Here is a 25,743-nt window from a genome sequence, read left to right as displayed (position 1 = left end):
TTGGCCCGTGGATGTGGACGGCTTTGGCTGCCTGGGGTATGCAGCAGCAGAGGAGGCAGGGATGGACCTGCCTAGGAGAGGCTCCCCAGTGCTGAGGCCAATGAGTAGAACACAGACCTCATTTGTTCCTGGCTGGGTTTTAGCATCTCTTACTCACATGCTACGTTAGGCAGAAAATCACTTGGGACTGCTGCAAAACACCAAAATGTGTGCACCAAGACCATCCACCCCTGTAGAAGAGAACATTGCTGTGCGGGAGGATGTTGAGCAATGGGAAAAATATGCCATCACTCTCCTCCGAGCCTCCTCCCAGGATGTGATGCCACTCAGCCCTGTTGCATCCACTCTTCCCCTCATGCTGCATCCTAAAGCCACCTCCGGCTCCAGACGAGGAACCGCCACAGCCCTCAGGAGCCTCCAGGACTGCATCAAAGCTGTGGACTACACTTCAGCTAAGCCTCTCCTTGAGAAACAGCTAAAAGGCACTAAATGTGATTTACAATCCACAGACAGCTTTACAATCCAAGGAGCTGCTCTGAGACAATCCATGGAGTCGCCAGCAAAACCTGAGCAGTGGTGACATGTCCTTGAAAGGAATGCAAGGCTCCCTGTTTGACACCAAAGGGAGATATAAGGGAATTTTCATGTGTTGCTATGTGTGGCTTGGGCAAGAGAAATAATTGTTTTCTGGCATTTCATTTAGTACTGCAAAGAAAACTAAAAGCAAAGGTTCCAGCTGAATGCTTTTGTTGCTCTGTAACTAAGGAAGGGAAGCAAATATGGCATTAATTAAGAGGATTTACTAAGTGCTCTTTCTCTAGTGAAACAAGCTTGTTCCAGTTGAGATGGAGCAGGGAAGGCTGGTGTGGGGCAGAGCTGGGTGAGGACATGGCACATGGCACGCACCATGGGTCAGCAGGCACCAGGCCCCCTCTGGCACCATAACCTGCTCTAGATCGCTACAGTCCCACAAGACCCCAGCAACAGATTGAAGAAACAGATACAGAAGTGGCTCACCGAGGAGAACCCATGAGAGGTCATAGCTGCTCCTGTTTCATCTCACTCATGACCAGTCTGCGTGCTTTTTCACTGCCAGGTTCACCATGCTCCAGTGCACACATGTACAACATTTAATTACCAATTACTTGCCAGTCAAATGCCTCCTTGTGCTCCACTTGGCCAGGTGGAGAAGGAGAGGGCTGAGTAACACTCTCCTCCCCTGTCAGTCACCAAAGTCCTTCTGAGATCCTTCACCAAGCCCATGGGAGGATGACCTGGGGTTAGAACCTCAGCCACCAAACAGACCGGTGGCTTGATCATGTCAGTGCAGGAATGTCTGCCACGAAGCAACGCCAAGGTCTTCCCCCAACACCTTTGTGCCTCTGTAGGAACAGTATAAGATCACCTCGTAGCAGGCTTCAGGACCCTTTGGGGCTCAGCCAGCCACAGAGTGCAGGTGTCTCACACCATCGGGCCCCTTTCTGCTTGCTGGCAGAACCGTCAAGGGATGGGAGTTCCAACAAACTTGGGATTTTTGTTTTGCTTTGCTTTACTGTGTATTTTCTCACCTGCCTTTCAAAGCAGAACAAGTCCGTTTCCAGCCTCCCCCTAGAGCACTGCACTGCACTCATCAATGCAGATGTCTTCTCTGATGCTCAAACCCACTGCCAGCCATGGTGGTAGGGCCACAGTGTCCTGGGCAGCCATGTCAAGGCCGTAAGAAAATGGCGCCGGGTGGCTCTTCACTGGCAGGGGCCATTACGTATGGCTGACAAGACTGCAGTAACGGCACCAGATGCATTTTGGACACGGTTGTATCGCCCCATGGGGGCCATGCTCAGCTTTGCAGACACACTGATGTGTAGGTGGGCACTAAGTTGTATAGGAGGGCACATGGATGTAGGTGGGCACTGCAGTGCCCACATCCCAAGGCACGGGCGCAGCGGGGATGCAGGCTGGTTTGGGGAAATGGAGTCGGTTTCAAGCAAGCAGCGAAATGGGGAATGCTCTGACCCCATGACAAGCGGTTTCTTCTTTTCCTCTTTTCCATCTCCTACAGCCTGGCTTCGAGCCCTGAAAGGAGAAGCTGTGTGTGGAGAACATTTCAGACCATTCCAACAGAGCAAGCCAACACCTGATTCGTCCTTAATGACGGCGGTGGGAATGGGACTGGGGGGGGGCAAATGGGAAAGAGCAAGGAGGGGGTGACAGTCAGGACGGGGCTCGTCTGTCATTCACTGTAGGTCACGGAGCCAAAAATAGGCACTGAATGATGCCGGAGCTTTTGTTGAGCCCGTGAGTTAAGCTACCCCTGCATCCGCGTGACCCAGGAGCAGCACGGCGGGTTCCCAGCTCCTCGGAAAAGCCAGGAGGTGCTGCTAACGCTGGGCTGAGCAAGCAGACGTGGGGAGACACCAGGCTCTGCATGATATCGAGCAGATATCGAAACAGACAGCAGCAGGACACCGATATTCATGCGCAGATCTACGTAGGGATAGATATCAATAGGGAGCAGAGTTCGCTGAATTAAAACAAGGCATGAAGGCAGTCTCAAAGCCGCAGGGAGCAGAAAGGAAAGCGGAAAGGAAAGGAAGGCACCGAGTTCGGGGCGCGCAGCGCCGAGCCTAACGCGGCCGCACCACCGCACCTCCTCAGCAACCCGACCCCGGCCCCTCGCATAAGCCGCCCCCAATGAAGGCTTCCCGCCCCGAAGCGCCCCCCAGCGGCCACCCGACACCGCAGCGCGCGTGCGTGCGGGCCGCGCGCGCCCCCCCAGCCGCTCGCGCACGCGCCCCGGCTCAGGCCCCGCCCCCTTCCCCCGAGGCCCCGCCCCTCTCCGCGCCGGCACGCCGAGGTGGGTACGGCGGGGCCGCGGCCGGATCGCGCGGCACCAGGGAGGGGCGGGGCCGCCGCGGGGCCCGCGGGCCGCTCGCGTGACGGGAGGCGGCGGCGGGGGCATGGCGGGGCGGCGGGAGCGTCCCGGAGCGGGGAGGAGCCCGAGCGGGAGCCCCGCGGAGGCGGGAGGCCCAGCCCGGGGGAGGGTTAGGGGAAGGGGTGGCGAAAGCCGGCGATCTGCGGGCCCGCCTCTGCCCTCGATGAAATTTAAATTGCTCGGGGCTGCCAGCTCGCGGCGGGCTGCGCGGGGACGGGAGGCTGCTGCCGGAGGGGCCGGTGTCGGTGCCTCGCCTTTCGCAGCGGGCCGGGCGCGGCTCCCGCAGATTCCGGCCGCACGGTGCTCGCCCGCTAGCGATCATGTCGTCCTTCGCCAAAGGTAAGCGGGGTGCCCCGCGCCGTGCCCCGCGCCGTGCCCCGCTCCGCTCCCCGCGGCTCCTCCCGGCTCTGCCCCGCGGACGTGGCCGGAGTTTCGGCTTCCCGTATTGCGAAACGGAGGTCGTTTCAGGAAGACAAATCACGCTGGCGCTTTGAAGGTTTTCCCTGCCCTCCTCTTTCCCGCTGTTCCTAACGGGGCGCGCGTGCTTTGCTGCGTTCCGCGCCTCCGGGCTTTCGCGATGCAAAGCCACGCCGGCCTACGGGATGTCGCGCTGCCTGTAGTGGGCATCCGTGGGTCTTCTGCGAGGGGAGCTGGGAGGAAGCCGAGAGCTTGGCAGGCTGCGGGGAGCCGCTGCGGCTCTCCCACGGATGTGCGGCGCCGGGCAGAGCTGTGCTGTGTGAGCGCACCGACTGGTCGCACGCGGGGCACGGATCGCGCTGTGGCAGTGCTGAGATGAGATAAGTCCCTTCCGACTGTGAACGCGGGACAGAAATAGGCTCGGAACCCAGCTTTTGAGGGGAACTGGCTTATCGTGCTCTCCAGCTGAAGGTGCCCGTCTTTTGCAGCAAGGAGTATTATTCCGACCCGTCGGGAAAATCTCTGCTCAGATGGGCTTTCTCTGTTAGCTTTATCCCCAAAGGACAGAGAAGAATAAAGGGAGAATCTCCTGGGGGGCATTCCCCCATAGGGTCTTTCCCTTTCTTAGTCCACTGGAGGCATTCCCCTATGGGATCTCTCCTTTATTCGGAAAAAGAAAGCTGGAGACACTCCTCTACCTCTTTTGGGGATAAAGATAACTGAACAAGCCTATCAGAGCGGAAATTTTCCCAGCATCACCAAGAATCTGATGGTGCTGACAGCTTTCTTTTTAAAAAGTGTACGGCCCTGAGCTTCTCTGCTGTGATCCTGAGAGATGTTGCTGGTATCAGGTGGTATTTTTAGCACGAGCAGCTCCGCTCAGAATTGCACTGCGTAACCTCACAGCCCTTGGTGTGTGCAGCTGGCAAGGAGCACCCTGGGCTACAAGCCTGTGGGCGAGCTTGTGCTGGCGTGCTTTGTTAAGGGGAGAGAATCTGTGAGTTTCACTTCATACATGCTTTGATGTAATGTATGCAGACAAACATGGCCTGTCGTAGTAGAAAGAGAAAAGTTCGTAAAGGCTGAGCGGGTGCTCTCAGTTCTCAAGTATCAAGCGAAGGGGTGTTAGTTTTGTGTGCTACAGCATCGGTATTTATGAGGCTTTTATCCCTGTCAGGGATAAAAATTGCCTTGAACTTTGGAGCAGAGCTGGTGGAAGTTAAGGCATTTGCTCTGTACCATCAGACCCGAGTTCATGAGCAGAGCACTTAAAGTTCAGCTGCGTGTTTTAACTTACGGATCAGCCTCCTGGATCTTTGTGCGAGCGGGCTGGCTCCAAGGAGATGTAAATAATTCTCTGCTGTAGCTCTTCCCGCAGGCTTACTTGGATTGCAGAAGGAATTAAAACTTGTAACCTTCAGCCCAAACAGATCCTCTAATTTCCCTAGGAGGACTTGTTGCTTGACTTGACCCGTGCCTCTCTCCTGTGTGCCGTGTTCCAAGGCAGTGAAATCCTCCTCAGAGTGAGACAGAGGACTCTTGGGGCAGCAAAACTAAGCTTTGTTTTTTCCTCTTTTTTAATATCAAATAGGGATGGCAGAGAGGTGATACACTGCTGCTCGTTCATGTGCAGTTGAGGAAGTCTGTCCCTTACTTTGTTTCTGATCGTTCACAAAGACCCCCTTTACAGTAGCTTGATCTTTCTTTTTCCCTGAATGTCAGTTATTAAGCCATGCGTGATGGACTTGAAAATGCCCCACCATTTACCTTGGTGTGAGGGCATTAGCAGGTTAGCTGTGAGATAAGGGCACAAAGGGAAGTAGAACCTGAGGGTGTGGGCAGCAGGGTATAAATGAAATCCTACCGGTGGCTTAACTGAGGGAGCATTTCCTGCTGAAGGCATTAAAACTACGTGTGTTTGAAGAATGCTGATCCTGTAAAAGTGAGCTTTGGCCAAAACCTGAGGCCGATGGCTGCAGAACTGCTTGGAGGAGGCATTTATTTTCTACAGTAATTTGGAAGCCTGTGATAGCTCTTCCAGCACCCCAGCCTCCCATCTGACTTTACAGAGGCACAGTAACTGCTTTCCATTGCAGCTTCAGAAAATGTCACTTGCTGATAGGAAATGACTGCTTTTAGCAATGCAGTTGCACTGGCCTTTCCGTGTCCTCCTTGCTATTACGGTGAAGGGGGAAATAAACCTTAACCTGGGCTGTTAAATTTAACAGCAGCTCACAGTGGAGGACTGCAGCTGTCCTCCTGCAGTCGGTAGGCTGGAGTGCATAAACACCAGCTTCTTCTCCACACTGCCCAGGGAACAGCAGCACAGGAGTTTGGAGCAGTTGGACCAGTGCTGCTCTCCTAGCGCTGCTTACAAAACCTTTACAGAGGGCCATCATTCCCCGTTCCAGTCCAAATCCCAGTATGCACCTGAAGATAAATGCTTAAAAACCTCTGGCTTGCAACCATGGGTCCTGGCATGCTGGGTGAGATCAAGTGGTTGTGGAAACGTCCCCACAGAGCCAAAGCAGTTGAGGTGAGGAGCGGCCTTGTGGCGGGCTGACCCGCAGGAGCCTGGCTTTGCTGCTCTGCAAGGACCTTGGTGATCCAGCACACTCAGTAAGTGTGGACCCCGTGCAGAAGGCTAGGCCGTTATCACGTGTTTACTTTTGCTGTGCCTCATTTTGGTTTGTTTGTGGTATTACTCAATCTCTAAATGCTTGTTATCTGGGAGAGACAAGTCTTTTGGCCACTGTGGACTAACAGGGTTCTCCTACATACGTGGCAGCCTGGGGAAGTCGCTCGTGGCTCTGCCTTAAGCAAAACATGATCTGCAACGCGGATGCCGTTCTCTGTTGGGTACTGCCGAGTTTCTGCTGGATGTGTTGCATCATAGCAGGAGGTTCACGTGTTTTACAGGCTGCTGAGCTGCTGGAAGTGGACGCCCTTGCTCTGGCTGCAGCCATGTATTGCAGCGCGCAGCTGGGAGGGTTACAGACACCTGGAAGTGTCTTGTAGCTGTTTTTCCCCCAAAGTTTAAGCTGTGTGGGCTCAAAGCCTGCGAGCGAAGGCACAGTGCGTGCAGCGGTTCTGCTGAGGCGTAAAGCTGCTATGGATCTCCTTATCCTTCTGCAGGAGGAGGTGAGCCTTCAGGAAGAGCTCTCGTTTTTCTCCATATTTCACCTGGGAAGGGATACCTACCAGGCTACGAGCTGCTCGTACTGCCAAACGAAGGGCATGATTTAAAAAACAGGCCTATTGTTAATTGTACTGTTCCTCTTGAGCTCACCTTTCCCCCTGATGGCAGCACAGAGAGCTCTGCAGCGCTCGCCTCTTTTTGTTTTCTTTTCCTTACCTGCAAAACACTGCGGTCAGGAAAATGGCTTCTGTAGCCTTTGGAGTCGCTCTGACTGAATTTGAGGCCGTAGGGTACTTTGCTTTAAAAAAAAAAACAAAAACAAAACATAATCAGGACCACATTAAAATGAATTGCTCTTGACTTTCTTAGGCATCCAGCGGTCTTTCATGCGTGTTCCAAACAAGAAAACTTGAAACATGGCTGCCGCTTCTAACAGTATTTCCTGTCACCGTCACTCAGTTCATTTGCAAAGTTTGCTCCTGTCCCTTTTTGCACCACTATTCACGGTGTTTCTCAATCCCAGCTATATTTGGCAAGGCAGCACCTCTCTGTGTTACAGAGAAGTGATTGCTCAAAGGATTTGGCAGAAATTAAATTAACTGAGGTCTTTAGAGAATGTACTGGGAATGTCTTCTGAGAAGCCACTCACTTCAAATGCTTTCTTCTGGAAAATAAAGCGGAGTTATCTTCCATTTCTTTCGGTGAGGTGCTTTGACGATGTGGACTTGACCATATAGTCCATTTGTGTACTTATTCTTTTTCACTTTTATGGAGCTTATCACTTTCAGAAGCAAAACAAATGCTGAAGTGGTAGACGGACTAATTCTCTGGGTTGCTTAGTAACTTGGAGTGCATGCTGTAGTGTGAAAATACTCATATGATAAAGCGAGGGAATATTTACTGGAGCAAACTGAGGATTGTGTGAAAGTGCACTGTTTAAATAATTAAACCACGGTTTTATTTGGTTGTGTGAACAGAAGGATACCCTTGATCGCAATGTTGTATATAAAATACATGTTTTAGTGAACGGCTTTTTCACTTTTTTTACTTGCTAAAGTATGCAGATGTGGTAGGACATGAATTCTTTAGCTGCACAGCAATAAAAAGAGTACTGTTATGGATTTCTGGATGTTTCTTGAGATGGATCGTTGATCTTTGGGGATTTTCTTAGGGTTTTGAGAGAAGGGCTGTTGCTTATTGCTCCCAAGTTAAGGTCTGTTCTCCAAATTACTAGGAATGAAAGCTTTGGATTCCTGAAGTGCTAGTACAGTAATAAAATGAGATTAGGTCATGTGAATTGATTATATATGTGGGTCATTCAAAAAGTAATGCTTCCTAGTTCTTTCTGGTGAAACTGCAACAGATGCAAAGAGCAGAATAACACTATTTGGTAGAGTAAGTTCCTGGCTACAAAACACTATTTTTTTGACATACAAATCATCCAATGCTAGTGGCAGAGAGTGAGCTGACTGAGGCACTCTTCATTTCCTGGTGTGGCAGTTGTTTGTGGCCATCCAGAACATGTCTTTCATATTACTGTTGCCACTGCTGAAACTCACCACCACCTCACTGTGCTCACATCCGCTGTTTGGTCTCCATAAATGCTCAGCAAGCATCGACAAATGTCAGTGGGTACATTTATTTCCTCATGGAGGAAATCAGTTCCACACCTTTGTTTCACAGGCACTCCCATTTTGGATGCCATTCAGTCAGACTGCCCCTCTGCTGCCGTCTGCCACACAGCAACAACGTGTGATGGAATACTGGTGGGAAGGTTCAGCCTCTGCTGCCATCCCACCAACATCTGCCTCTGATGTTGTGGGACAAAATAACGAAATAGGAGGCATTACTTCCGGAGCAGCCCCCATGTATTTATAAAGGAAATATGAAAGCTGTCAGTAGTATAAATAAGTTAGTTTTATGTATTCATTTACTCACTCCCTTGAACTCATGTATTTCAATTTCATTGAAGATTTCAGCAAAGCAATGTCCCAGGCCGGCCCGTCGCAGTTCCAGGAAGTCATTCGGCAAGAGCTGGAGGATTCAATGAAAATAGAACTTGATAAAATACTTGCGACTGCGCCCTCAAATGAGCTAGAGGTAAGAAGTCTGTTAGAGGCAGGAGACGGAAGCAAATTTTATACAGGGGGACAAATCACAGCACAATGCAGTCCTTATTTATAGGATGTTCTCTAATTGAAGAGTAGCATGGCTACAGTGTCTGTAGGAGACTTTCAGTTCCATATGAAACACATGGCAGAGTTATTACTTAGTATTTAATCATCTTTAGTTATTAAAGCTTCTTTGTAATCCATTACAGATTATATACAGGAAGGATAAAACTGTTATCCTGAAGATTGGGCCAGATTCTTCTGGTTATAATTTTGACTGAAGACCTTTTAGCTGTCCAAAATGTGTTGGGCATTTTTTTTTGTTTGATTTTGTTGTTTTCTTATCTTGAGCTTTAGTGAAGAGGGTCTTCTGGCACCTTTTTACTTAAAATTTAGTGTGTCTGTACTTCATATGTGGATAAAATTATCCTTGGGAGCGTGCTTTATATCAAGTTTGTAATAATGCTTCCATGATCTAATAGGTATGCAATAAATACCTTTGCTAACGAACGTATTTCTTCTTTGTAGCACACTAAAAAGGACCTGGAAGGATTTAAGAAGCTATTTCATAGATTCCTGCAGGAGAAGGGACCATCTGTGGACTGGGGGAAGATTCAGAGACCACCAGAAGATTCTGTAAGTTGCAATTAAGTGACAGTCTGTAAGAACATAAAGCTGATAATTGCTGCTTGCAACAAATGCTGTAGTTGCCTGGAGAAGACAGAACTTCCATGGTTCTGTAAGATCATGTAGGATGACACTTTGGGTCCTAGCTGAGACATAATAATTTACAAACATATGTTGCGTGTGTTCATGAACATCAGGTCCTGCTCAACATATGCATCAAGATCTCCAGTGTTATTTTGTTAACTGTTCCTGAGCAGGGGAACTGAGTGGGACAGATGCCATCTTACCATTTGGTACCTTCTCTTCAGTGAATGGTAGTTCTTGTTAAAGAGCTAGAAGGAAGGACCTTTGTTGTCACCTTTTTCTCCTGCCCATGAAAGAAGGTGGCATGCCTCAGATGAGACTGTTTCCAACAATCCATTCTGGTAAATAATTTGAAAGGAACATATGGCAAGTGGGCTGGGTTATATAGCTCGTTTAGCAACTTCTGTAGTCTAGAGCAGCTCGGTAGAAGTGAGGAATCTGAAACTAGCTGTTGACTGTAAGGTTTTTTGAGTGTCATTTTATAATGCCATCTATGTTGTTATAATGGATAACCTTCCACTTGAGATGCTGCTGAGAAAGCACTAATAATGTATTTTTGGCAGTGTTTAGTACTGAAATAAACACTTCCCATTAAGCCTAACCTCATTTTATTGATTCATCTGTGGCCCAAGGCTGTTCTTTTGACTCTTGCATAATGAACGGTGTAGTTGTGTTACAAATTCTTGCTTTTCCCAATGTAGCAATCTTGGCATGGTGTGAGACTTCTGTGTCCCTACACATTTGTGGTTTCCCTTTGCCTCTGTGGTGATTCAGTCAGGGCTCTGTTTGCAACTGAAAGACAGGCTGTCCAGTTACTTCCAGAACAGATGCAGCACTGCTTTCTAAAGCATTGATGAATGATGCTGTTTTAGAGCAAGGATAGGGTTTTTTCCAAGGCTGAGTGTTTTCTTTTGACTTCAGAAACACGTGATGTCTGTCTCTTCCGCACTGTAAAACTGAATGAAATGTTGTTTTGGGGAAAAAAACTCCACCTTGAATAAAGAGGCCAAGGTAAGAAACTGGAGTTTTAGGTAACATGTCTTACAAGGAAGGCTGCAGAAAAGGGGCTTGCTTTTAGTCTAGAGAAGGCTGAGGCTTCAAGGAAGCTACCACTCTTTTAAATATGTAAAAAGGTAGCTGCAATAACGAAGGGAAAGAGCTGTTCTCTGTGTCAGGATAAAGCCTGGGATTAAAGGACAGCAGTTTGATGCTAATGAATGTACTGCTTTGTAGAGAGGGAGAGCTGTTGTCCATTTTTAAAGTTTTGTACACTTTCATTGAAAAAAATTCAAGTTCTATAAAAATCTGAAAATTACTGGGTAGGATATTTGGAGCAAATGTCAAGCAGGAGGGATGAGAAAACACTAAAATAGGTTGTTGGGGATTCCCAGGCAAGGCAAGCCATTTAAAAATGTCTAGCCTAAGGTCACAGAGGCCTGAAAGGATGACAGGATTAGAGGTGGTATCTCTCTTCTTCATGTTCTGACTCATGCTCATTTCTGTCACTCAGCTAGGAAGCAACTTTTATCCAGAAATGTGAAAACATAAATGTGTATATATAGTAAAGACTCTTGCACCATCCTATTGCTTTAGTTTGGGTGAGATGCATGCTTGTTCTTGGCTGAAATTCTGCTTTCTAGCACGACTCCAAATTGCATAGCAGAAATGTCACAGAGGAAAGCTAGAGAAAAATACCCTCAAACAAACTTCCTTCCCATGCTGCATGTAAATATGTACAGACATACACACGTACATGTATACGTAAGCACCTAAAAATGCAACCAAGATTTTAACAGCTTAGAGTTCATGAATAGGTTCTGGCGTACTTAGGCTTTGTCTTTTAATTTTCTATTCTACATGAAGTACTTCTGAGATTCAGGTTGAGTAGGAAAGCTGTTCCAGGATTCTGTCCAATGCTGTGACTGTGCTATACAGGAGAAGAATTTCTGATCAGACTTCATGGATCCTTCATTATCTTCATGGATAATGTTTTATCCACGGTTCTTGTTCTTTGAATCTAATTTTCTGTTCTTTAGTAAAAGAACAAGTAAAAATTCCTGACAGCAGATTGCAATGTAAGAATGACTGTGTTTTAATATCCCCCCATTTTTCTCCCTCGTGTTTTTAGTAAGACAACTAACAACAGTGGGCAAGCAAGTTGTAGGCTTCAGATGATGAATCCATCCAGATGAACCCTTTTGTATGGGTTTACCATGTTATGTTGATAAACTTCTGACTTGTTTTTTTTTTTCATTCCAAATGCTTTCCTTCTGTATGTCTAAAGGCTTAACAGTGGTAGCTGACCCATTTCTGTTAGCCTTCAGAGAAGAAAGCGTGCACTTAAAGTTCTGGTTAACTAGGAGACAAAGTAAAGAACATGAACACAGCGAGTGTAATTTAATCTTATTGATGTAGATTGCAGTGATCAGCTTGTTTGACTTGGAAGCAGTAGCAAAGCCCTGCTGGGGGCCTCTGAGGAAACTGCAGTGATTGAATTAACCTCAGAATAGCAGTGCAGACCCTCATCCTTGATGTGAAGTGAACATCTGAAGCAGTTTGAGTGTGAGCAAGTTGTGCCAGGGGAAGTTCAGGCAGGATGTTAGGAAACATTTGCTTCTCTGAAAGAGTGGCGAGGCAATGGCACCCAGTGCCCAGGGGGGTGGTGGGGTCACCATCCCTGGGGATGTTCCAGAAACATTTTGATGTTGTACTGAGGGACGTGGTTTAGTGGGGAAATATTGGTGGTAGGTGGATGGCTGGACTGTATGATCTTGGAGGTCTTTTCCAACCTTGGTGAGTCTGTGGTTGTGAAGGAAAAGCAAAAATGACATGCTTTTAATCAAAACTAAAATGTCTTCCTAATCCTGAACTCTAAAAGCAGGTCTGAAGGGTTCTTTTTGCTCTTTCTAAAACTGTCCTTTGGTGCTGAGTAAACATTACCTTGTTTTTCTGTGACTACAGTATTGACTAATATGGGTGTACTCTTTTCCTGTCTACCCATGGTGATGGCCTGATGCTCATTTTGTCTCTGGCAAACTCTCCCAAATGTCATAGGAGTGTACTTCTGAAATCTGTTAGTCACACTCCCAGTGTTGCCTCATGCAAACTGTTCCAAAAATCACTTCTGTGACACTGTCTGCAGAACTGAATGGAGCTAGATATCATCTCAGAGGAATCCCAAACCTCAGTTTCAAGACTTGTTTGAAATGACTAACACTGTAATCATGCATCTGTAAGTCCTGTCATTCCTGTCCAGTTTTATCCCTGAAGTATTTTCTCATCGACACTCTCTTATCAAGTCCACTGTTCCAAAGTCTGAGAGCAGGAACTGATTTTTATTATTGTGGAGCACTTTCTACTCTTGTGTATATGCTTATAGGTGACGAGGCAGTTCTTTTGCATATTAGAGCCTCTGCATGCCTGCAACTGCTCAGTAATAGCACCAATACCTAGCAGTCCAGATGCTGGAAGGATCCTGCTTGAATTTGAATTTCCTAACATTTCTCTGAATTAAAGACCCTTCAAGATCCAGGGCTTCATTTCCAACTTGTCATTTCCAATATCTGTGCCAAAAGAAACTGAAATATTTAGTAAGGCTGAGTTACAAATTTTGTGTTGGAGCCACAGCAAATGAAGTAAATCCTTGACAAGAGGGTTTGGGTAGAATCGGTGATTTCATTGGGATCAGATTTTTGCTCTGAGCTTTCTGCATAAGCTCATTTCTAGTGCAATAGTGAAGACCAAAAAGGGGTGGCTGGCACTCCAGCAAATGATTTTGAGGCAAACTGAGCAGCAGACTCTATTTTTGGAGAGCTGTGCTGTGCATGATGCAAGAAGAACACAGTGAGACTTTAAAGGCAAAATCATTTTTTTCTGCTTTTCAGCCAACACCTGAACACTGGGTGTGACTCGTGTCCTAAGCTACATGTTTGGAATGCACTGGCAGCCTGGTAGGGGTGGTGTTGACCTTGCAGTGGGTAGGAGGTGTAACAACAACATGTGCTCAGTACTGGATATCTGCTGTCAGTTCCTGCATTCATGACCCCTTGTGCTGTATCAGCTGGCCCTGCCTTTCTGACAAATCCATGATTATAACCTTTGGGATCTTTTACCTCCTGTAGTTTGTTCAGATACATCCTACACCGCTGAAATGCTGTCTCCATGTCCTGCCTCTCTCATTTGTTCTACATGCTCCCTTTTGAAAATACAGCAGAATAAATGGACTGTGGATAGAATAAACTGACTCTGAACAGATGGCATTCCTGAACGGATGTGCATTTGGAGTAAGAAAGGAATACTGTACTGGATAATAGGCAAACAGAATTGAAGCTTTTCAACATTCTGCAAAACTGCTGCTATCAAAGATCCTTGCATAGCATACAGAAGATTGCTAAAGGATTCTCTTGTATGTAGTTTTCCTTGTAGCTGAAAGAAAAGGGAAAAGGAAGAAAGGGGTGTGGGAGATGCAAAGGACTTTGTGTGGAAATCATTTTGCCTCGAGTTTGTTCTGTGTTCCTCTGTGTTATTATCTAGCATGGCCATAGGTGTTGTAAATCAGGGCTTAAGGTTTAAATCATTTCTATGAGAGTACGGCACAACTGATGAAAATGGTGATGTTTCTTGTTGGATCTGGAATAATGTCCATTATTTGTATCCCTTCTTTCTCTGTTCTCCCCCAGCTTCCAGTTAGCAATGAATTTCTTGTGAAAAGGTTCAATTCTCTTGAAGGTTCCTTTGAATTATTCTGTCCTTCTGATCTGCAGTGAGGAGGTGACCAGACCCGACATGCAAATTCATTGTCATGCTCATCTCCAAGCTGTGGCTTTGCTCCAGGCATTACCAGCCTTTGTGGCCTTCCAATTCTCTCCCTCCCACCTGCTGAATGGCCTCATAGTACATTCATGGCAGTAAGCTTGTGTGGGTGCGTAATGTTAGCAGCAAGCCAGCATCCTGCTCTGAACCAGCTGAGGCATCTGTGGGAGCAGGTGAAGTCTTCTCATTTGCAACACTGTCCTGTCAGGGAGCACTGAACTTGGCATGCAGAAAATGCAGTGGATGCTGTTTTAAAAGGTCACTTTCTGATGGATACAACCAGGGCTGCTGCTGTAGCTTTGGTCCAGATTACTGTAGTTGTGCTCATGTGCTCTGTTGCAAGAAGAGAGACATCTGGAGATGCTAAGGTGTTGCTGAAGCAAGATCAGTCTAGCGTGTGCCTTTAGGCTGCAGAACTGCTTGCTGATAACCAATTGCTGGAGCTGTTCTTGCTGCGGTCTTTGTGCAGTTTTGCTTGGGTCAGTTATCTCAGGAGGATGCAGGGCATGCCATGCAAGATCTCTAGGTTTGCTGATGGCAAGGTCCACAAAGCTGTAGTGTCTAGTGATTACTGTCAGGTCAGCTGTAGCTGATTGGCAATCCCTTGAGGTACGATTACGTGAGTGAGAACGTTATTACTTCTGTCAGGAAGGCTGCCATCCAAGCTTCCTGTTTCAGTCCTAATCCAGCCTTTCTGCCCAAATAGGAAAGGTATGGCATGTATAATGTTTTCTTGCTTCCTCATACCCTAAGTAGCTGACTTTTCTACTCCTCACTTAGTAACCTCTTACTATTTTCAAGAGACTCTTTGTTTCAGAGCACATACACACATGTATATGATAAGCCTTGTATGTTCTGTTTGTTTTCTTTTTTTAAATGCTGGTCTCCTGATTCTCTGCATCTCACTTTCTGGAAGAAATGAGCCTCTCAGCTAAGTTATAAATAAAACAACTCTGTAGACTTGAAAGCTTTCTCTGTCTTAATTTAACTGAATAACTCCATTGCTGGTCATAAGTTTCCTGCTGAAGGGTTGTAGTGTTCCTCTGTAAAATAAAGTGACTGTGCAGGCAATCTGAAATGGTCCTGCTTCAGTCTGGTAGATGTGGGTATTTAGGAAGTGGCTTTGACGTGGTGTTTGTCCAGGTTGCCACAGCTGCCCTGACTTGTAACCTTCTCATCCTGGTGTTCTTTGGGCAGTTGTGGCTTATGCAGGTGGCAGAACTACGATAGAGGCCAGGATAGATGCAAGTGACGAGAATCAGTGCTTAGTAACCCTTGGACTGCATGGATACAGCTCAGGGCTATGGAGAACAAATGCCCCTTGCAGAGGAGGAAGAAGAATATTTGAGAATGCCTGGAGAGATGCAGATTCCTGCTACAGATGGGTAGGTTCAGTTTCTCGCTTTGCAGCTCACCTCCTGTAGTAAGCTGCTATTGTCAGTCTGCCTTCTGTTGTCCTCCTTCACTCTGGATATGTTGGAAGAGAAGGAGCACAAGCTGTGTCAAAGCAGTGCAGCCTGCTTCATTCCTTCTTTCAGCAAGCAGGAGACACTGGAGCTCACATCTCGTGCATCTTAGAGGCAGAGAACGTGCTACTGCAAAAACAGGCAATTTCGTAGTTCAGGGCATTTTCCCTGTGCAATACTGCAATGTCATGTAAGTGCAGATGTTGTTCATTTACCAGAAGTACAAAGTTCAGGAAGACTATTCTTTCAGATAGTTTGTGGGGCTTTTTCTAGGCTTTGATCAAGTTTCTGAATAAAAAAAACAAAAAGAGCATAATTCTTTCAGCACATTTATCTGCTGGATTTGTTTATCAAACATACTTTAAGCAAGGAAATGGCAAGATAGTGGATCGATGTCTGTGCTGAGGGAGCACTGAGGCCATGTTTGCCTCTGGAGTTTGCAGTTTCCTTTAGGAAAGATTGCTTCCTACACAGCCAGACCAACAGACCTCACGGACTTGACAGGCACAAACCTCAATTAAAAAAGAAGTCTCTTTAGAGGCTTGCTTTCAAGATATCTGAAGCCAGAGGAGCTCACAGTCAGCAAGCAGTGCCTGCTCCCCAGGGCATGGTATTGTGGTGTGGGAGTGTGGGACAGGCTGGGCTGGGGGCCATGATCCCCACCTCCTCACCGCAGTCCTCCTGGAGCCCCTGCTAGGGAAGCCAGGTGCTGGGGTTGCCTGTCATGGGGCTTTTAGCACAGGGCTCGCAGTCGCAGCTGAATTGCTCTGGAGCCACGTTTGGCTGCTCCCAATTTTGCTTATCCTGGGTTATCCATCTTTTAAGCCTTTGCTGAAGTAGGACTGTGGAGGTGCTTCCAAAATCCTGCTGTGAAATTTAAAATGAGAAGAGGAATGTTTTGATAAGACTTAGTGGTCTTACATTGGTGTACTGGCACTTTATTTCTTGTTATTTCAGGTCTTTTGCCCCTGTGCCCTAGGACTCCATTCATTTCGAGCTGTCACCTTATCTTCCACCTTCCTCCCTCTTATCAGCCTCAGCTGTCTTTTTCCTTACTTATTTCAACCTTCTGCCTTCTCTGGATGATGCAACTGAGCATAATTTATAACCTGCAGGCAGAAGGTTGTGCCAGGGTTCGGGTTGCAAATAGGCTGCAGCTAGCTAGAGGTCAGAACCAGCAAATAAATGTAGGGGAGGGCATGGGTAGCACTGTTGGCTGAGGTGAGGAAAGCAAGGCAGGCAGGGATGAGTGTTTCCCTTCTACTAACAGTCTGTCTTACCTTGCCTGTGTCTTGCGGAGCAATACGTGCCACAATCCTGCTAGCAGCAGACACTGTGATCAAACTTGTGGCTGTCCTAAAGTCAGCGCTGAACTTAGTGATTTGGCTGACAAATTTCCCCTTATCTTTTATTGATGCACATAAATCTTACTGACAGATCTGTCTGAAATGGCATTTTTTCTACTGCTATCATCTGCAGATTGAATGGAAACTGACGTGCCAACATCACCTGCTTTGTTTCATCAGTTAATTCCTTTCTCTAGGGAACTTGGATGCTAGCAGATGACTGCAGCAGTGATAGTGTTACTGCTTGCTGCCTGAGCCTCGATAACACTTTGTTTCCCTTCTGGCTAGTTTGCTGAAAGGGTGAAATAAAAACTGTGTAACCACCATGTCTGCTACTGTGACGTACTAGAAAGTGGAGGCTTCAATGCATATGATTTCCCTTTTCATAATTAACTCTTACAAGCAAAATCACCCTCACCTTGAGTGCAGTGATAACTTGAAAACACAGGATAGTTTGTGCCTTACTCATAAGGTTCCTCACCTTACTCGTAAGGTGCTGTCTCAAGGATTTTTAGCATAGGGAACCTCCCTTTGAAACACAGGGAAGTACAGTGAGTCCAAACTTACCGGTAAGTAGCAATGCAGGAGCTTGGTAAAGAGCATGTAGATTGAAACATTTCTATCATTAATGGGGCTTTCAAGTCCAGTTAATTGCTTGGGGCTTTTTGGAGTATGTATGTTAAGCACTGGGAACCATTTCTAGGTGGAATGAATCAAAGCAGTTGCATCACGATCTTCCTGGGCCAGTTCCCACTGTTTGAGTAATGGCAGTTTAATCAGTCACTGTGCTGCAGCTTGTGGAGTGATCTTTAACTATATATACCATACGCTTTGCAGATACTGCGCAAGGCACAATTTCCTTAATGTGAGGGATGTGCTCTAATCTGCCACCTGTGGCCTGCTGGAGCTGCACAACTTCTCTCTATTCCTCACATCTGAGTAAAAAACGTGACTCTTGCTGCAGCACAATGTGAATTTCCATTGGAATCCCAGCCCCAAGCTAATGCAGACTTCTGAAAACTGCTAAGCACGTGTTTGTCTTTGGTAATCAGTTGTGGATTTTACACATCCCTTATCAGCACAGAAATAATTTATTGCTGCTAGAATACATACAGCACTGAAGCATAAGGGGCTTTTCTTCCAAAGAAAATCTCTAGAAGGGCAGGTTAAAAAATAATTGTATTGATTTTGCTCTACCAGTGTTGGCACGGTACTTATCATTGCATTATTAGCTGTGTTTCCTTGACTTAGGTGGTTTGGATTACAGAGAAGCAGTGCCTAATGAAAGGCATGCTGGCTTTCATTACAAGCCTGATTTTGCTCTCCATCTGTCACCCCAAAAGCAGCCTATACTCTTTTTATACTGCTTTTAAACTTGCAGGATATAGCTATCAGCAAGGTGGAAGGTTTTCTGTGAGGTTTGATGTGAGCTGGTAAACGCATCCTGAAAATATCAGGATGAGAACTGGGAACTTCCTGCCTTCCATTTGGAGAGATGAATGATTATATCAGGCTACAGTTGGCTCAGACTGAGTCAAAGAACCAGCCTTTTTGCCAAGAATGTTGCCTCTGAAAACCTTAGTGCAATATATCAAAAAAACTGGTGTGACTTTTGCTGCTCGAGGATGGAAAGTTGGGACAAGCGTGCAAAGCTTGCGCTCTTAAATTGCATCCTGGCAGAAGGGGGGCATCTTAATGAGGAAGGGTTAGATGGGTCACAAAGAGACCCTCTTTCCTGTAGGACAAGAAGGGGGTTGTGGTAACCAGCATAACTGGCATGACTTCCTCTGTACCCCTTCTCACCACTGTGTCAGTTCCTCCTGTGTGAAAGAAGAGACTGAGACATCTCGTCTGGATGAAGCTGATGGTGGCTGGTCTCACAAAGCTGCAGAGCTGCTCAAGAGAATATGTTATTTTATTGAGACAAATCAGATTGTTGTAGACTCATTTTGCAAGTGTTCTACCATGTCGTAAATCATATAAGAGAATGAGGGTATTCTTAGCAAATTTTAAGTTTTTTTTTTTTAGTTTCTAGGAGAGAGCAATCACTACAAATATCTGACTTTAAATAAACAAATTACTTTCTACAGATCCAGCCCTATGAGAAGATAAAGGCCAGAGGACTGCCCGATAACATTGCTTCTGTCTTGAACAAGCTGGTAGTTGTGAAACTAAATGGCGGCTTGGGCACAAGCATGGGTTGTAAAGGCCCCAAAAGTCTTATTGGGGTGCGGAATGAGAACACCTTCTTGGATCTGACGGTTCAGCAGATTGAGGTAATTTTTAATATGCTTTGAGTGCTGGTGTGGATCTGTGTGCTTGAGACCTACTCCGAAACCCACTTAGAGCTGAAATTCTTGCCAATACAGAAACCCTTCCTGTGACAAATCTGGTCTCAGTTGAATACAAGACCCAATAAGTGGTCATGCTTTCCCTTTTTGAGGTAAGAGGGAGTTGGAATCCAGTTCTTGTTTTGTGTGCTGGCTTTTGGAGCTGTACTTTGGAATAAAGCTTTCCCTTTCTACATGAGATGAAGTAAGATACAGTGAAGCATCTGAGCCAAAGGAGAGATCACAGTGGAGACTTACCAAAAGAGTAAAGGAAAGGGAGCTTGGTCACCATGCTAGTGGTAAAGCAGAGAGCTGCTTTGGAAAGAACAGGCAGTAGTGATGTGCAGCACATGTGGACAAAAAGAATGGAGCAGTTGGGGATTTACATCTGTCCTCTCTGCACATTATTGGAAGTGTAACACAGCCTGTGTGCACCAACCCTGAACAGTGGTGATTGTGTCTGTAACAAGGCATCAGATTGTGGAGCTGACATCTGACTCTTCCAGATACAGGTCTGGGGGTGGCTTTTCTCGTGTCCTTTGGAACAAAGCTCTTCAGAGCAGCTCAGAGTTCCTTGTCAGATGGAAACACTCATGATGGAAGTGCTGGCTAGGATTTTCCTCTGAGGAAGCAAGATAAAAGAACAGCTGCTGGTGTTGAGAGAGGACACTTCACTTATGATTTTAATGCTGAATATTCCTCTTGCAGCAGACACTTAAAATGGTTGTTGGATAGGAGATAGGGTGTGCCTGCTCCCTGCTTTTTAGATCTCCAGCCGTTCATGCATCTGTGTGGTTTTTGTTTGGAGTGGCTTTCCCATGTATGTGAGCTACTCCGATATAAGACTTACATTTTTATCCAACTACTGCAGCTTTATTCTTCTCTTCTTGCGGGTGCTTTCTCAGAAGGATCACTGTGGTACAGACTCTATCAGAGGTGAATGATCCCAAACATTTCCCAGCGTATGAAGGTGATCTAATGTACCAAATTTTCAACCCTCTGCAGTTTTTGTGGGTTTTTTTGCACTCTCCTTTGGTGGAACACTATCTTGTTTTCCAATGTGTTTCCTTTTGCTGTGCTGTCCACATGGGTGTATTTCAGTTCTGTTTTTCAGATGTCCAAATAATTAAACACTGTAACATTTTATCCATTATGTACTCCTGATACTCTTCCATCTCATAGCTTGCCAAAAAGGCTCAGAACAGTTTATTTTGCAGAATTGTTTTAGCAGCCTCACTGACTTTAATAATTTGGAGGAAAGCAAGCCTTTCGTAACCAACAATTGGCTGAAATTTGAAATAATCATTTTGCAATGCTCTTGAAATCTTGAATCTTCATGCAGATTTAGAAACAAAGATCAATTATACGTTAATTAACAACGTGGTCATTACCTTAAATACTTGACAAGGTTTTGTTTTCCTTCACTTGATTTATTAATATATTCAATTAGCGTAAGAGTATTCCTCTTATCTAATAGTTAGATGAAGCAGACTGGAATTAATGAGCCTGCTTCCTTTTTCCACAAATCCTTAGGTGTCAGAAGTTAAAGCTAAACATTCATGCTGAATTTACCATTTCTTTCCCATCTCAGCACTTAAACAAAACCTACAACACCGATGTTCCTCTTGTTCTTATGAACTCCTTCAACACGGATGAAGACACAAAGAAAATCTTGCAGAAATACAGTCACACCCGAGTGAAAATATATACCTTTAATCAAAGCAGGTATAAACAACTTTTCTACTTGAGTGAAAGGGAACATACCTTGCATTTCCTTATATTCCAAATGGTTTTTAGTTTGAGGCAGTAACAGGGACTTCTACAACCATATTCAATTTCATTTTCTTGAAAGACTGAAATGTCAGTGTTAAGTAGAGTCAAAGGCAATGTATTAGAGAGGGATTCAGGATGGGGCACGGTCTCAAGAAATGTGGGTAACAGAGTACTGGATGTTGGCCACTTGATTCCTGAATTTGCTTTTAGGATACCAGGGCTCTGGAGGGAGATGGAACAAACTCTAAAGTGGCTGATGATGTTGGAGGTCTATTTGGCATGCTGTAAAGCTGCATATCACAGAAAAACTGCTTGGTCTGAGAACTGTGGTTTTAAATCCTTGACTGAGAGATTGCATTCTGCAGTTTCCTAGATATAGCTCAGGATTTGGATGAGTCTTCCAATTCAGAGTACTCACACTAACCTTGAAAGCCTGGAGTCAAAAGTGTATGAAGAAGCCCATGCAGTTGAACGTTAACTACTGTGTTTTTGTTTTTATTTGGTGCTGTTTTGGCATTGGTGAGAACTTAAAGAAAATGTTGTCTTCCCAGGTATCCTAGAATTAACAAGGAAACTCTGCTACCAATAGCCAAGGATGTATCTTACTCAGGAGAGAATACAGAGTGCTGGTATCCCCCAGGCCATGGAGACATCTATGGCAGCTTCTATAACTCTGGTCTGCTGGATAACCTTATTGCAGAGGGGAAGGAATATATTTTTGTATCCAATATAGACAACTTGGGTGCTACAGTGGACCTTTATATTCTGAATCATCTTATGAACCCACCCAATGGAAAACGCTGTGAATTTGTCATGGAAGTCACCAACAAAACCAGGGCAGATGTGAAGGTAAATGCAGATAGTTGTGTAGTATGTCTGAATGCCTTATATTTGCAGCAACGTGAAGCCTCTTGTCTCTTCCCTATGTGTGAATTCAGACATGCATTAAATCTTCTTATAGCTATTTCAGGCACCTTTTAACACGTTGGCTGTGGTCTAATTTGAGTGGCACACAATCAGCAAGTTTATAAAGTTTTAATTAAAAGGAATAAATTGGATCTAGGTTCTGGGCACCAGCAGACAGGGACAGCTTGGCTGGCTGCTGAAGATGATTTCCACACCATATGGGTCATAACCTGTACACCTTCTCCAAACTGTTACTTACACATGGCAGAAGTTTGGGGATGGTAAAAGCAGAGCGCAGAGGACTGGGATACAGCAGTTGTATTGCTACTGACTGAAAACTATAAGCTCTTTATGCAGCTGTAAATGCGTGCATTATGCAACTCAGCTTGCCGTGCCTGCAAATCCGCTCCTGCCCCAGCCACCTGACTTTGCACAAAGTGCAGGTTTGACACCTTGTCCGATGTTTAGGCTGTGTGTCAGGTATTCCTAGCAGACAGTAATTTGTCACAACAAATCTGTCGTAACACAACTTTGTATCTGTTCTCTTAAATAGGAAAAGGGGAACATGATTTTCTCCTTGTTCACTAGATATCAAAAAAAGTCCTCTTAAACCACAGAAACACTACATAAAAATACAGAACTTCATCCATGGAGAGTCCAGGTTACTGAAGTAGCACTTGTCTCTTTAGTAAATTGCAAGAAAGCACAACTGATAGACTTATTTAAATTCTGCTCCATAATCTAGCAAACTGGTGCCAAAGGTGGTTTTCGACAAAAACAGCATTTGCAAAAGATTCCCAACAACTTTCATTAACAGAAATAACTGTTCTGGTGATCTGAAATGTGATCATTTGACAGCTGTAATTTAAACTTGCTCTATAATTAGTAACCCAGTGAACACAAGATTTCACTGAGGCTCAACTTTAAATGGCACCAAAGCAGTGAGTGTGTTTAGGGTGGGGGGATGGTTTCTCTGCTGACATCTCATGAACAGGACCTAAAGCTGCTTCTTTAACCCCTGCAGGGTGGGACACTCACGCAATATGAAAACAAACTGAGACTGGTGGAGATAGCCCAGGTCCCAAAAGCACACGTTGATGAATTCAAGTCTGTCTCAAAATTCAAAATATTCAATACGAACAATCTGTGGATTGCCCTGTCTGCAATTAAAAGGCTGCAAGAGAAAAATGCTATTGACATGGAGATCATTGTTAACCCAAAGGTAATCAGCTGGGAAGAGTTTAGAGCAAACAGACTCTAAAGAAGTACTTCTTCCTGTGTAACTAAGCAAGGGCTGCTGCCTTCACAAAGGAGCTAGTGTGCTGGTAAATGCAGAACTGTGAATTAAGCTATGTTAGCACCGAGTACCTTCACCTGCTGCTTGTTTACATGAGTTTTCTCTTCCAGACTCTGGATGGAGGTTTGAATGTTATCCAGCTGGAGACTGCAGTTGGTGCTGCTATTAAGAGTTTTGAGAACTCTCTGGGAATAAATGTACCTCGTAGTCGTTTTCTGCCCGTTAAGACCACATCTGATCTCCTGCTTGTGATGTCTAATTTGTATAGTCTTAATGCTGGATCTCTCACAATGAGCGAGAAGCGTGAATTTCCAACTGTTCCTCTTGTCAAACTGGGAAGTTCTTTCACAAAGGTAAACTCCTCTACTTATGCTAAATTGTTTTTTTTTCCCCTCCCTTTGTATAAAAGTAGTCCATAGCAACAAATACATTAAAAACGAGGTTTGCTTTTCTCTACCTCACCGTTGTCCAGCCTGACCCAGAATGCCTCCAAGGACAGGGGATCCCCCAGCTCTGAGCAACCTGCATAAAAAACTTCTTTATATACAATCTAAATCCTCCCTTCTTAGTTTGAAACCATTTTTCCTTGTCCTGTCACAGCAGACCCTGCTGAAGAGTCTGTCCCCTTCCTTCTTACAGCCCCCTTTAGATACTGCAAGGCTGCTCTCAGGTCTCTGCGGAGCCTTCTCTTCTCCAGGCTGTGAGATGTAGATTCCAGAAAGACACTTGAAATGAATTTTCAGGAAGCTCCCATGCATGCCTTAGTCCACAAATGGGTTTAAAACAGGCAGTATTCTTTCCTTTCCCCCAAAGGTTCAGGATTACCTGCGGAGGTTTGAAAGTATTCCAGATATGCTGGAATTGGATCATCTCACAGTTTCAGGCGATGTTACATTTGGGAAGAATGTTTCACTAAAGGCAAGTACCACCTTACCTTCCAGGTTGGCTTTACAGCTGTGGGTCCACGCTCCTCAGTTTGGGATTCTTGCTTTCTTGGAGCTAACCAACTTAGTTCCTTTCTCAATGCTTCTTTAGGATCTGTGGCACTTATGTTTGTTTGTCTTGTAGTTGTGATGGTAAGCTGTGTTACCAGCTAACACGGTAACATTTTTGTACCAAAAAGCAAGCAGGCACAATAGAAGCACATACAGCAAGCATTAATATTCAAATAAGTTATTACCTCTCTTGTAATCTGATGGTATGTAATATGCTAGCATAATTACAATGCTGCCAATATTGCTTGCTTTAAACTTCTGTGCAAAAAATGTCTTTGCAGAAGTTGCTGAAATACATACAGGATCTGTCTGCTTTACAGCTGAAACTGATCCTCCAAACAACACTAAATGTTGACTTGGAATGAGCTAATCTATAGCAGTGTTTCTGAACGCTTGCTTTCCTCTCTGTGAATGCAGGGAACAGTTATCATCATTGCAAATCACGGCGACAGAATTGACATCCCAGCTGGAGCTGTACTAGAGAACAAAATTGTATCAGGCAATCTTCGGATCTTGGACCACTGAGCCAATGAGTGGCACGGCCGGTTCTGCAGACTGCTGTGCTAACCTGTCATCATGGAAGAACCTTTTAAGCATTAGAAATAAGTACACAGAGGGCCTACATCTTCACAGTACCCTGCAGTATTAATTTTAAGTTAATTTCACTCATCTTTTTAAGCAGATACATAGCGCAATGGATGTGCATAAGTGATGTTTTCAGACCTTAAAGAGATTCTGTAACTCAGTTAATATAACCTTGAAGAAGTGCAATACTGTTTGTCTTGAGGTAAGATGGACAGATCTACTTTGATAAGTTAAGAGGCTTGCCTCTAACACGTAGCTGTTTTGAATTGCTTGTAACTGCAGAAATAAGCTGTGAAGCAATACATGTGGGACATGGTTAGCTACTCATGCAGCTTTTTTTTAATGAAGTGTAAACAGCAGGCACAGTTGAACAACCAAAAGTTTCAGTACTGCTATATGTGCTGTTAAAAACCCTGTAGTTCATGTGCTCACAAATATCCCGACCTGTAATCCTAAACCCCCACAAATGACCAGTGGGATTCCTAGCGCAGTCCCACTGTATGTCACCAAACTAAGGCAAGGCTGTCAGTACCTCCCTTCTGTATCATGAGAGAGTGGGCATCGCTGATGTTCCAAACTTGCCCAAAGAACCTAATACTTGAGAAAAATGCCTCACCTGTGGTGTTTGCTTTTTCACATCCCATTTAAGACTGGATCTCCCATTAATGTCTTGATCCTTGATCTGCCCTCTTTTCAATAAATTGATATAGTCACCATGATGTAATTCATGTTCATGTTGTCACAGCCACTTATGTTCATTATCCTCTCTTGACTCATTTCTAAATTTTTTACAGAAATTGAAATCCCTCTCCTGATCACTGTTGATTTCTTAATGTTTCTCTTGTATTGACATGCAGACAATTTATTTTATAAGCTTATTAATAACACTGGTATGTATCATTAAAGAAGTTGGTCTTTAAAAA

At 45.2% G+C, this 25,743-nt stretch overlaps 1 protein-coding gene across 2 annotated transcripts; it reads left to right on the top strand.

The window, feature by feature from the left end:
• The first annotated feature begins 2,817 nt into the window (after positions 1–2,817).
• UGP2 (UDP-glucose pyrophosphorylase 2) lies at positions 2,818–25,743 on the top strand. Of its 2 annotated transcripts, none has more exons than XM_090134668.1 (10): positions 2,818–2,854; positions 8,461–8,588; positions 9,128–9,235; positions 19,025–19,210; positions 20,856–20,989; positions 21,589–21,886; positions 22,968–23,165; positions 23,351–23,593; positions 24,054–24,158; positions 24,653–25,743. In XM_090134668.1, exons 2-10 carry the CDS (start codon positions 8,475–8,477, stop codon positions 24,758–24,760), a joined length of 1,494 nt encoding a protein of 497 aa, XP_089990794.1. In that variant the 5' UTR covers positions 2,818–2,854; positions 8,461–8,474; the 3' UTR covers positions 24,761–25,743. The 2 variants fall into 2 exon arrangements, with proteins under 2 accessions (XP_089990794.1, XP_031455145.1); XM_031599285.2 differs by lacking the exon at positions 2,818–2,854 and adding an exon at positions 3,046–3,271.

This window comes from Phasianus colchicus, chromosome 2, assembly GCF_987193195.1.
Source record: "Phasianus colchicus chromosome 2, bPhaCol1.hap1.1, whole genome shotgun sequence".
NCBI lineage: Eukaryota > Metazoa > Chordata > Aves > Galliformes > Phasianidae > Phasianus > Phasianus colchicus.
The sequence above is the reverse complement of the archived record's forward strand: the minus strand, read 5'-3'. Positions and strand labels throughout refer to the sequence as shown.